Source organism: Sparus aurata, chromosome 21 (genome assembly GCF_900880675.1).
Source record: "Sparus aurata chromosome 21, fSpaAur1.1, whole genome shotgun sequence".
NCBI classification, from domain to species: domain Eukaryota; kingdom Metazoa; phylum Chordata; class Actinopteri; order Spariformes; family Sparidae; genus Sparus; species Sparus aurata.
Genome location: NC_044207.1, coordinates 29,331,192 through 29,344,770, shown reverse-complemented (window position 1 = coordinate 29,344,770; position 13,579 = coordinate 29,331,192). Strand labels below are relative to the sequence as shown.

Here is a 13,579-nt window from a genome sequence, read left to right as displayed (position 1 = left end):
GGCAGGTTTTTTAGCTCCTCCTGTCACGCCGATTAAACACATTTCAACTCCGTGATGAAAACAAACCAAAAAAAAAAGAAAACGTGACATCCACAGTGCGTTGAGAGGAGCATAAAAAAGAGATTCCTTTAAAGTGAAACTGTTTGAAATCGCTCGGAGACGACCGTGAACACTTTATCTGAAGTGTCATCAGGACTCGTGGTCAGTGAGTTTTAAACACATTATGAGTTTATGATCATTACGATCATTAGAGTGTGAAATAATAAACACAGTGCATTAATTAAGTTAATGACACGACGGTAAATTAAGTGTCATTCCGTCAACTTCTGACGATATATTTAATTTTAAAGCAATATCGAGTGTTTACGACTCCTTTTTTGAGAATAAGTGACTTTTATTTATTTAATTAAAGGAGTAAAATTATGCTTTTTCATTAGTTGTTCTTTCCTTCAAGGTTCTTTTGTGCGTAAGAAAATTATTGAAAGTTAAAAAAGCCTTCATCAACAGAAGCTCCCCTCTCCCACGGAAAACGCTGCTCCTGAAACGCCTCGTCAGTAGTCCCGCCTTCAATTCCGTGACTTTGTGACATCACACTACATCATTTGCTTAAATTCGCACATAGGAAATGAGTGAACACAGCTGCTCTGTTGTTGCGAGCGGTGCTGTCTCAGGCATGTGTGAGCTGACCAATCAGAGGAGGCCGGGTGTTCGGGAGGCTCTTAAAGAGACAGGAGCAAAAACTTTCAGACAGAGGAGGAATACAGAGCTGCAGGAATGGATAGTTTGAGAAATCAGATGTGTTTATGAGCATTAAAACATCTCAAACATCTCAATCGGTTTGAGTAGAAACCCAAAATACAGTTATGAACCCGAGAATGAGCGACACGTTGCTCCTTTAATTGACTCTTTGCTCCTTTTTCTTGTCGTCTCATCGCCTGAAGAAGATTTCAGACTTCACATGTGTGAGTGTGTGTGTCGGTGTGTGTCTTTTTGTTTCTTTGTAAGTGTGTGTGTGTGTGTGAAGTGTCCCTCGGTGGTGGCGGTGCTGCTGTAGCAGAACGAGCTCCTGGGTCTTTAATTCCAGATCAAAGGGTCAGTCGGGCGTCAGGGCCCTTTTTTCACCCCGGGCTGTCACACTGTGATCGGGAGGCCTCGGGGCCCCTCCTCGGCACCCAGGGGCCGGGTCGAGGAAGAAGGCGGGGTTGGGTGGATGAGACGGGTCGGTGTCCTCGGTACCCTTTTATCTCCGTCATGTGAAAAGAAAAAGTTCTCAGCATCCATTGTTGCCGTCCATCCAGGGTCAGCTCCAACGCCAACAACAACTTTATCGTGTCTTTGGCGACGCTGAAACAAAACAGAGTGAAATTTACAATGAACCCTAAATTTTGATTTTTATCTTATTGCTGCAGTTTTTATAGCTTCACAAGACGGCAGCCCGAAGAAATAAAAGGCAGGATTTCATCACCCGGCATCATTAACAGAATGTCTGTAAATTATTCCTCGTTTTTAAAGTTTCATTACTTCGCTCTCTGTCTGAGGAGTTCAAGCTGATAAAAACCAAAAAAGGGGGATGAATAAAGCATCATTATAAAACCGATGCCAGACCTTCACGATGTTCTCTGAGACAGAAATAAACAGAATATCTGATGAACGACCTCTTTGGCGGCGAGAGAGCCGGCCATTTGTTTGAGGTGGAAAAACACACGATGGGATCAGAACAGGACGTGTCTGAGGTGTTAGAGAGGTTTCACTGCGAGCATCAAAGTGGATTTCACCACCTGGAACACAATGTGCAGTCTCAGTGTGTTTCACTTCATCCCGCCGCCTCTGAACAGGTTTCATAAAAGCCCCGAGGCCTCGTGGAAGAAGCGTAAACAGGGAAACAGGAACGTGTAATCCTTCAAGTTAACACAGGAACGATCCCAAAACGTGGATAAGATCACCTGACAAGTGATGACGTGAGATCTGTATCATGTGATCGATGAGAAAAGGAGTAAAAATTTAGCCTGATACAATTATAAGCTGTATATTTCCATGATAATAATAATCCAACGCGACATAAAGACAGAAATATCAAAGATTTGTGTCCAATTTGAATCAGCGCTTCGATTATATACCTTGTATTTTTTAAATCAAGCATCAGATGGGTTCTTATGGCCAGTATTTAATATTAAAACACTCTTAAAACTCATAATCCAGCTTCCTCGTAGCTCCTCAAGAGCCACGAGACATTTTAATTTCATCCTAAATACCTTTAATACGTCTGCTGGTGTTAAAAGTGCAGGTTGGCCAACATCTCATCCAGGTCGTAGCCATCGAGTCGTTAAAATATCTGTAAAAACACACATTAAAACACAGGCTGAACTTTTTATTTATTGGCTAGCCGATGCTCATAATGTACGCTACACCTCAGTCGGGATATCAAGACCTTTATTTTGAAGGGGATGTAAATGTATCTCATAATAACGGCCTTGAATCTGATCGTCAAATGCAGATAAACTAATATGGGTTGATAAAATCTCTTCCTCGTTGAACCCGTCTGGTTTTCCCTCCACTACGTCGCTCTCTCTTATTTTGGAGGGTTTTTTTTGTCTGTCCTGAGAAGCTGGAGGCCCCCAGGTTTGCAGGCTTCCCCCATCATGATCAAAGACACTTCTTCCCTCCTCCTCCTCCTCCTCTTCTTCCTCCCTCTCAGACACAGAATCACTCCAGTTTCCCTCACCCTCCCTCCCTCCCCCGTCTCTCCCTCCATTCCCACTCCCTTTTCTCCCAAGGAATGAATTGTAAATGCGTGCGGTGTATTATGGTCGGTGTTGCAGGGTTGAGGAGGTATTGCTGTGGTTCTCACGTTTTTTTCCCCTTCTTCTTTTTCCAAAAGCCTCCCCTCATTTCCCTCCACCTCCTCCTCCTCCACCACCCACCACCCTTCTCTTCATCTTAAGAATCGAATGAAACCCATCGAGAGCCGGAGAGCTTTTCAGCATCGCTCCGTTTTCTTTTCGCTTTTTTTTTTTTTTGTCCGACTGGTGAGCCCGGCCCTCGGCTCCGGCTTTCTGGGGTCTTTTGCGGCCTCCTCAAGGGTCCTGTCTTTCTTTTTTTTTTTACATATATATATATATACTCCCCCTTCGCACACTCCTTAGTCCTCCTCCCCCGACCTCCACCCCAAAGCGAGGGTCTTGCTGAGGAGGGAAGTTCAAAACGAGGCCGGGTGTTTTTTTTTTTTTTATACCATTCCAAGCCTCCACCGTCTCCTTCAAGGGAGAGTTTTGCAAAGAGAGAAAGCTCAAATAAGGAGATTTCAAACCATTTCAAGGTTTATCACAACCTGCACAATAGCCCTCGGCTTGTTAAGTCCTCCTCCTCCTCCTCCTCCTCCTCCTCATGCCCACAGAAAACTAAAGCAGTGAGTTGTGTGTTGCAGCTTTTTCCTGGCTAGAAGGAGGTCTATTGTGTCGCCGAGAGAGAAAAAAGCTCACAAAACCTGTGAAACAGAATAAGAAAAATGGTGTGAATGAGCGGTTCTCCCACCGTTCGTCTCCCTCTTCACGCAGAGAAGAGAAAGAAGTGTTATTATGTGTCGCAACAAGAAGGAGAAAAGTAAAGAGAATTCTTGCGCTTTTTGTTTCCTCTGAATTTGGATGGAGGGGGAGGAGGAGGAGGAGAGAAACGTGTGGACGGAAAACAAATTAATTTCTTTTCTTCCCCTTGTTCTCCGTGAATTTAATTGTTGCTCCCGCCTCTCTCGGCTCTTTTCTCTTCGACTGTTTCTCTTTCTTTTTTTTGTTTTAGACGTCTTCCTTCCCCCATTAGCATCTATTTTTCTCATCTCTCTCTCTTTTCTTCCCAGCTAATGGTTTCGGTACCTGTAGCCATTAGTTTTGCCGCTATGACATTATAAGGCGACACGAGCGTCATTATGAGCTTAATGTGACTTTTTTTTTTAAGAAGGATAAACTTTTATTTGCTTGCCAGGAGAAATTTGTCTTCAGCAGAAATGTTGCTCACTAAAAGAAAGTCACATTAATGCATATTATATATTATTCAGACAGAAATATCTCTTTAACACCTTTTTTTTTTTTCTTCATGCAAACGCATTAAGAGTATTAATCCTTTGTTTGTTCGTCTGCATGAATGCTTCACATCTTCAGCAGTTTCAGCTTAAATGTGTTTTTCACTTTGATGTTTTAGAGTACAAACAGACCAGATAACTAATTTATCAGCCAGAGTTTCTTTTCTGCATAAAAACTTTAATACAAGAACACTTTTATATAGATATATTTCACTGTAAGAGATGAAAAATAACCTTTACGACCTTGAAATGACATCCAGAAAAGTAAAATTCACTGATAATTGTATCGTTAAATGTGTTAAAATACAATTAAATGGTCGATTCGAGACTCATCTTATAAAACCACGACACATGTTGACGTATTTGTGATTGTACTGATGTAGAAAACACATAAATAAGTCAAATCTGTGCAGAAATTGTCTCCTTTGAGACTTCATGTGGATTTAAGTAGTGGAAAGTAACTGAACTTAAAGGGTAACGCCACCAATGTTACACTTTCAAGCGTGTTAACGGGTCATTTAGTCTGATAAATTGCCTCCAGTGATGTCACACAGTTGCATCATGGGTAATGTAGGCAGGAGGTTTTGAAAAGCAGTCCACTGGTCCAGATTTACACTCTTATAACTGTTGGGACTCGTAATGAACAGTGAGCAATGAATGTTTCAGACTGTGTTTCGAAACCTGGTGCCTACATTACCCACAATGCACTGTGACATCACTGGGGGTGATTACGTCACTACATTTAGAGGCAAATGTGCTTTTAACTCCACAACATTTGTTTGACAACTTCAGTCGCTAATTACTCTGCAGATTCAGTTTAATAACACAAAATATAATTTTTTTTAAATCAATTATTATGTAATATTAGAGATGAAGATAAAACTGTATTGATGCCTGAGGGGGAAATTCAAACTAACCAGCACTAAGCCAACACATTAATGCATGTATTTAATTAATTTATTATAATGTAGTAATATACAATTTGGAGTTTTCAGCACATCTTGATGCTCATAAAGTATTTCTTTGCTGTGGTTTTGCTGCTTTTAAGTACAAGATCTCAGTAACAAGTCAATAAAGAATAACGAGGGGAGCTTATTAAAACCTGCAGAGATTAACTTCATTAACCTGAAAGTAATTAACACACTGGTCACATGACGATGTAGATGTAGATACATTTCTCTCGTGTTTGTCTCCAGAAGGATTATAATCTGTTCGGAATGTATCACAGTGTCGGCTAATCTGACCGGCGTTTGGCCACTCAGCTGACGGCCGGCAGCCACACCACCGCCGCCACCGCCGCCGTCAGCTGTGGGGCAGCGTGCCAGTCTGGCGACAGGCCGCCTGCAGCCCAACACACACACACACACACACACACACACACACACACAGGCAGGGTTGTTGGCAGGGTCTGACAGAGCTCTGGTGGGCAGCGTTCATGAGCTCAAAGGCTACAGGACGACTATCAAAGCCTGACGAGGGGCTTTAAGATCGGCTCAGTGTGTCTCAGAAACAAACATGTGGGCCTGTGATTTCCTCTCCAAACGCTCCTCTTTCCCCTCTTCATCTTTTTTTCATCCCGACACCAAAAACACCACCACCTAGCTGTTTGTGTGTGTGTGTGTGTGAGGATGAATGTAATCGCCTCGTGCTGTTCTGAAGGGAGCCGCTACGAAACACCAGACTGACAGATGTTAGCCGGATTATCTTGCCGCGCTGTGAACACGATACAACACAATTTCTTACCTCTGTTGTTGTTTGTGTGTGTGTGTGTGTGTGTGTGTGTGACAGGTGCCAAGGAGATTGATATCGCTGCGACTCTGGAGCACCTGCGGGACCAGAGGCCGGGAATGGTTCAGACTAAGGTAACACACCCACAAACACACACACACACACACCTGACTCTGTCTGTTCATGTGGAACCATTTTTGTACCATTTTCCAACGTGTGCGTGCAGATATTTTAAGATACAGTGTTGACTATTTCCCCCGTTGCCAAGAGAGACAAGTTTACCTTTCTGTTTTTTAAATTCCCTTTCAATTAACTGGAAAAACAGAGAAGGGAGAGAGATCAGACTGCATCCAAAGTCTTCATCCATTATGTTAAAGAGAAAAGTCAGATATCAGCGGATGTTGCAGCCGGTTTGTGGCGACAAAGACAGTAATTTTAAGCCAACGCGTGACTCCAATGAGATGCTTTTTATGCCTGAACTGTACCAGATAATAATCACAGTGTTGTCTAACTAAAAATGTAAAATTATAACAGGTTTTATATTAGTTTCAACACATCTGTGGTTTGCAGAAATGTACGATTCCATCATTTAATCTGCAGATTGCATTGTGAAGGAGCCGGGCTAGCTGTTTGCCTTTGTTATGCTAAGCTAACCTAATCAATACCCAACTCTATCTCCAAGCTAACGGCTAATGTGGCGGTAGCTAAAAGTAGTAACACACAGCTTTAAGGGACCCTGAGAAAAAGTAAAAAACCAACCTGAGTCACAAACATCATCTTCTCGTTCTTAACTCTGATATTCAGTCGTTGACAGTCGCGGGGATCAAACCTGTGACCTCCTGGCCGCAGTCTCTCTCTTAACGATCCATCAAACGTCCATTTAAACTTCATTTTTCTCAAAGGTTCGGGTTGGCGAGTCGTCTCAGGTTCCCCGCTGTGAGATAAGCTGGATCTGCAGGTTTTTTTCTTGGCGTCCGCTCCTGCACGTCAGGAGAAGATCAATCGATTTCTAAAAAAAGTGAAGCGAGCAGGTGTTTAAAAGTCGGGTCGGCCCGGATCACAGAGGAATATGTACTGAATTCAAATGGGTCGGCACCAGAGGTTCTGCTGCTGCCTCGGCTTTATGAACCGAATAAAAACCCCAACAAAGTATTTGAAATGGAAATGAAGCTTTTCCATTTTTAATAATCGTGTTAATTATTCAGACAGTGAGCGATCGCCATCACAAAAGTTAAGCCCCTTGAATTGTAAAGATTTTAACTTTCAGGTCATTTTCTTTTTAAATATGACATTACAGAATATGAACCCTTTTAAACAAAGTGACCATAAATGCTTTATTATGATGATATGAGTCACCTGAAACAAACCAGAATCATTCCCTCGGACCGCCGCCGCCGCCGCCGCCGTCGGGCCGGTCTGGAAACTTCAATTACCGTCTGTGGACGTAATTAGAGAGAAAAGCCAGGATGTGTGTGAAACATCGGCGGGATCGATCCAGGTTTTTATTAAAGCATGTATCCTGAGCGAGCGGCTGTCACGGCGCTCGCTCTCCTCACACATTGATTCCCCTCGTGGTCCGGAATCGCGGCCTCAGCACTCAGATTTCATTTCTGATTTTGATGAGGACGGGGTGTAATGTTGTTGTTGGGGCCATTAATCTTCCACTTCCTGTAATTACACAATAAACTAAAGGTTAATCATGTGTAGGTCTTTGGAACAAGACTAAACACGACTTCTAGATATTTCAAAATAAAGTTCCTATATGCCGATTTAGTTAAAATCAAGTTCCTGATAGATTATTCTGTGTTTTTTGGGGGCCTTCCTTGCTGTCGCCATCTTGTTTTGTAGATCAAGAGGCGACTTTATCGTCTATTTGACCCTAAACTGGATCATCGTTTCCAAAATGAACATCATGCTGTGCTGAGGAAGACTTGAAACTAGCGACTGAGAACACAAACTCACAAGGAAGTCATTTTTTTCATAAGCTTATATGCAAAGAGACCATTAGAGTCGCTCTCTGCTTCCACACCGGCTTCACTTCACATCTCCCAACAAGCTCGACCAATCACAGGATTATGGAAGCCTGTGAGACCAAACGCGGGGCAAAAAATATGTTAATTCAGTTTGTAAGAAAGGTAATTTTAAGTCGCGATCCCAACCCGTCAAATACAGGCGCTTGTCGTTGATGGCTGGCCCGATCTACCAACCCAAAGCGGATGAATGAGACGTAACAATGTTTTCTTACAACTTACAAATCGGACCTTTAAGTCTCCAGAGTCTCCAGAGTTTCCAGCTTCCTGGGAACAGTTTTCTAGCTGCCTATTTCCTGTTTCAACATGACCGTGCTCGCTCCATGCACAAAGCAGCTCTGAAAATAAATGTTTGTTCCAAGTCTGGTGTGAAGAACTCGACGGGCCTGCACAGAACCCCGACCCGAGCCGGTACACCGACTGCGAGCCCGATCACATAACATCACTGCGAGACCTCGCTGATGCTCTCGTGGGCTGAGTGGAAGCAAATCCCTCAGAATCTGGTGGAGAGCGTAGAAACCGGGAGAGTTGATGCTGCTCAGAGCAGATTACCGCTCACACAGTCACACAGAGCTCCTCTCAGCTGGACCGTGATGAACTGACGCCGTTAAAAAAGAGATTTCAGCTCGTGAAATCGAACTAAAGTGGGATTTTTTTTCGAAGGACTTTGTTCGCCAGCCAAAGCCGATCTTCAAAGTTGTTGTTTTCTGCAGGCGCTGCAGGTTCACCGTCTTGCCGACGGGCTCTTTGGCAGCGCTGAATTCAAACCGGTGACTAATCCATTCTGCTTTCCAGGAGTTTTGGCTCCTTCGTGTCTGTTTTTAACTTTCCTCCTCTCTTTTGTTCCCCGCCTTTGTCTCCCCGCAGGACCAGTTTGAGTTTGCGCTGACGGCCGTTGCGGAGGAGGTGAACGCCATTCTGAAAGCTCTTCCACAGTAGGAAGGAGCACCTCCTTCTGATGGACCTCCTCCTCCTCCTCCTCCTCCTCTCCTTCCACCGCTGACCCCTTGTGTTTTTCCTTTCCATCCATCTTTCCTGTCTTCTTTTAACATTTTCACGATGCTGCCTATTTTCTCCTGTCTCTCCCGTCCTGTCCTACCTAACTTATATTTTTGACGTCCTCTTGTTTCCTCGTCATCATCTCCTCCTCTCACTTGTTCTCCATTCTTTCCCTCCTCTTCCCTCCACTTCCTCTCCTCTCGTCCTCTCCTTCTCCATCTCGAGTCAACATTGTGCCAGTAAAACCGTTAAAACCAATCCTGTACATAGATAGACCTTCCTTCTATTGTAACGATCCATGCAGCCTGTTTTCCAAAGTGACATCTCAACATGTTTTGATAGATTGATAAAAAAATAGAAAATGTTCCTCTATGTTCTGTTAAAGAGTATAATGTTCTTAGTTTCTGTTTCTAGACGAGGGGTTGATCTCGTGGGCGTCAGTCCGTTGTGGGCGTGGCTCCAATCAAAATCAAATTAATGTTTGTTTTTCTCTTTCCAGTCATTTCAAATTTAACACGTTTGGTTTCCAATTTGACGACATCACCTCTGCAAATGTTCACGATATTCTGAAACTTAATTGGCTTAAAAAAAAAACATGAATCGATTGATAGAAAGGAAACAAAAGATATGATTCTAAATTACTCAGATTATCGTTGCCACTCTGCCGTGAACTGACGCCCTCGATCGCTCTGTTTTGAGTGTGTGTGTGTGTGTGTGTGTGTGATGTTGATCATCATGTCCGTATCACAGGCTCGTGTTTGTGTCTCTTTTTTTTTTTTAGCGCCACGCTTTTCTGATGTGTTTTCACGCAGTGCGCTAGAGAGTCGCGGTTGTCGGACGATTAGGTAGACGTGAAACTTAAAACGAATTATTTATTTTATATTTTTCAAAGAGTCTGCTGCTGGGTGTGAGATGAAAAACATGGATATATATTATTTTCTCAATGTGCAAGTCATGTTAGATCATCATCCTAGTAGAAGCAATATGGTGTTTCTTCGACCCGACTCGTTATCTCTCTCGTGGACGACCGATATCGTGGCTTGTCAGTGACGTTACACTCATGTCTGCCTTAATAAACACACAGTAGACGGACGCGTGGAAACGAGGCTAGTGTGCAAACGCTTCATTTTAAAATGGCCTCGCTCCGGCGGATTAACCCGTGGATTAAAGGTTTGCTGTGCTGCTGCTTAATGAAAAAACCTCCCAGATAAACACTGACGAACGTGCCGTCTTTCATTATAATCCGAGGGGCAGGAAGTTACCGTCTGTCCAGAAGTGTCTCAGAACGTTTGGTCTGTAAAATAATGGAGGTAATTTGATCCACAGCACGCTGGGATGAGGCCGTTTTTAAATATAAAGTGTTTCTGACTCGTACTAAAGAAGATAGTCTTGCCTCTGAATAGCAGTTCTTCTATGTAGCATTAATGGATGATTTGTACTTGTACAGTAGCCAAACTTGTATTGCATTGAGAAGTAGTTTGCGGTGACACTCGTCAGCTGGTTTTTTGTTTTTCCCAAAAGCAATTTTAGATTAACTGGGCAATAGCCGGTTTCTTTTGGTCCTTTTGGTTTCAGAGCTGTGGTGAGAACGACAGAATCTTAATTCATCAAGAGTTTGGACAGAATGACGTGTATGTATAATGTTGCTAACTAATGATGCTAACCATCAAAGCCCTTCTTGGCCCAAAGCTCCATGGCCTACTGAGCTAACTGGCTAACGGTAGCTACAGTGAGCATTAGCACCAATTCTTTACCTGTAGCACCTTTAAATAGTCGGATGCATTTGGATGGCACCACCTGTCAAATTACCTGCTTTTAATTGCTATAAACCAAATCATGCTTGTGTGTTTAGCATTTCTGAACACACAGTATTTTAATATGTTATGATAAAAAGCCTATTAGCCAACTATTTATTGTTACAAGATGATGCAGAGCTGACTTCCCCCATAAAAGTAGTAAAGTTAGACCAAAAATTTACGTCGCTGCTAATTAGTTTTTTTGTTATATTGTACGTCAGTCACTGGAAATCAATGGATGCTCTGCTTTCAGATCCTACAGTGTGTCTCCATTGGTACATCTAAGTCATATTATTCATAAATTGGCTGTTAATTGGACAATTAAGATACATGTCGAATACGAGCATCAGCCCAGAGATCCAACTCTCTGTTTTTTTACAGCAAAGACGTAAATTACTCTCTTGTTTTTTGCACTGAGGGAAATAATTCTGCTCTTAAACTTTTTAATCTCTTGGTAAATTCTTGTCGACTTGGACTAAAATCGAAGCGAGTCCTCAGAGATCAGAGATCCGGATCACCTGAACGCAACACGTCCATTATCTAAAGATGACTTTTGGGAAAACCAGCTCATGTTTTGTGTAAAAAAAAATCTTTATTTTACTGCTTTCAATTGGCTGACAGATTCTATCCATCAGATTCTAGTGAAGTCAGTCCGGGCTTCTTTGAATCACTCAATCGATGACGTGACTTGCGTACACTGTGCTACTATTAGTGCATGGCTATTTATTCAGCAAGTTAGTGTGCTGTACTTTTTTTTTTCTTTTTTTTTTTTACCCGTGGCCTCGAGACGATCTCAGCAAAACCCTCCACTCTATTTTCTTTTTCCCGTATTGCACGAGAAGCTCCTTAAAAGAGACCTTAAAAGTGCAAAAAAGCCAAGGATTACCATCTCTGAACAGAGCAGGTCGCGGTTAAAGGTCAGCGCGGTGTCGATGTGATGTAACGCTGCAGCAAGACGGCGTCAGGAAGCTGCACATCGACTCCATTTTTCATCACCAAATCGAAAAATGCTGCAAGAAATGCTCCTTGTAACGGTTTGTTTCATGTGGGGGGACAATCTCAATCACGCTGCCTGTTTGAGATTCTGTGATGGATGTGATGAAAATGTGGAAATGTGGAACTGAAAAGTGAAAAGTGGAAACTGAACTTGTTATAACGGGTGTTTATTTTGCAGCGAGGTCATTTTCCCTCCCCGGTTTCTTTCACACACTCCATCAAGAATCAATAGATGGCTGGTCTGTTGCATTATCACTGTACATAAACCAAAAAAAAATAATAAATACACAAAATAACAGAAGATATTTTGTTCTATCGGTGTAAAACAACTTGTGAATAAAGTCTCATTGTCGATGCAGTATTGTAACGCAATCCTGACTTGTGAGTTTGGTCTCTTTATTTTTTTTTCTTGGTGTGCATAAAACTTAAACTGCTCGGGAACGTAATGGTACCAAAATCATCTTTTACCAGCCGGGTGGGCGGCGAAACATCTGCTCTCGCAGAGCGGCAGACAAACAAGCTGCATTTTAAACGAGGCGCGGTGTCGCCGGGTCAGGCGTGACACGCAGCTCCATCCTGCAGCGCGTCGTTCGCAGCGTAACAACTTTTTATGCTCGACACTTCACCCAGTGAAAGTTTTATAACAACACCTACTCTTCTCCTTCAGCATCACTTTGCGCCTCTTTCACAATTTCATACTTTAAAGTTGTTCTCGGGGAAGAGCCGACGCTTTTACCGAGGGCGCTAACACAAAAGTCAAGGCTGAGCGTAATTCAGCGTCTCTGGGTCGCAGTTTGGTCCGACAGGAACATTTCAGGTGTGCACAGTCATTACACCTGCTGTAAAAAGGCATATGGTCGATAAAACTACACCTCGCACTCTTTATCACAAATCCAAGGTACCGTGGAAAAAACATGTAATATTTGAGCTGTGGCGATTATTTTTCTTGGTCATTGGATCTGTGATTTAACTTTGATAATGTAGGAAACCAACTAGCATCATTTTCTAGATGTGAATCTCTAATGTTGTTAATATAAAGACGCAGAGAAGTCCATGTTGGGACGAGGTTATGGTGGTGGGATTTTAAGAGAAAGGAGAAGAAGAAGAGTCTTTATTCTTCATTTATGTCACATAACGAACAATATACAACACGGTAAATGTAAAGGAAACTGGTACTGTGCATTTAACCCTTCACGATGGGGCAGTGGGCATCACACACACCTGTGGACCGACTCCAGGTGTTAGTCAGAGCCTTTGTCAAGGTCAGAATACCAGATAATGCACCTACTGTGTTAGTGATGTGACACTGTTACGCTACGTAACTTCATCGACGTAAGTAAAATACTTATTTCCCTGAATTGACCAAGTAGTTTCTGTAGTTTGTCATTTAAAAGGCATCTGTTTTATCGAGTCTTGAGTGTTGTTATTCACGTGCATGACTGAAGGGTCAGAGTGATACGTACAGTGTCGTAGTTTGAATCTTGAGGCCACCGACCAGGGTGACGTATTCGTTGAGTTCGGACTGAAGCACAACAGGATGTGTCCTCCGCTCGATTGAGGGGGGCGTCGCTAAAATACAACGTCAATCTGATCTCTGTTGCATCCAGTAAAGTTGGCTTCTCCTGCTCTCACGTGAACTAGCATATCATGCTAAATGGACAATTATGACTCCATGACATGCTGAAAAAATGATAAGAAGAGCTTTGGATTCAACACCACGGGTGGAGAAGGTAAGAACCTTTGCTGACACCTGAACAGGTGCTGCCAAAAAAAGGAAGAGCAACAGTCCAACAATCTTATGATAGGAGAGCGCTGCCACCAGTTGAGCCAGTAGAGAGAGGAGCGAAAACATCTTTCCAACGTAGAAAATCCTCTCGAGGAGCCGCCATTGTTGTTCTCAGTCACGTCTTTTTGCTGGCCGTCACACCTGAACCTCACCTGCAGCTGCCAGAAGCTCC

The 13,579-nt window shown here is 42.9% G+C and overlaps 1 protein-coding gene across 1 annotated transcript in view; it reads left to right on the top strand.

Moving 5' to 3' along the window:
- LOC115573181 (receptor-type tyrosine-protein phosphatase N2-like) overlaps positions 1–11,999 on the top strand; it is a 214,258-nt gene extending 202,259 nt beyond the window's left edge. The window contains exons 22-23 of the mRNA XM_030403851.1: positions 5,861–5,934; positions 8,698–11,999. Of these exons, the coding sequence (XP_030259711.1) occupies positions 5,861–5,934; positions 8,698–8,769 (146 nt within the window). The 3' untranslated portion in view covers positions 8,770–11,999. The remainder of the gene's footprint in view (positions 1–5,860; positions 5,935–8,697) is intronic.
- Positions 12,000–13,579: the final 1,580 nt, after the last annotated feature.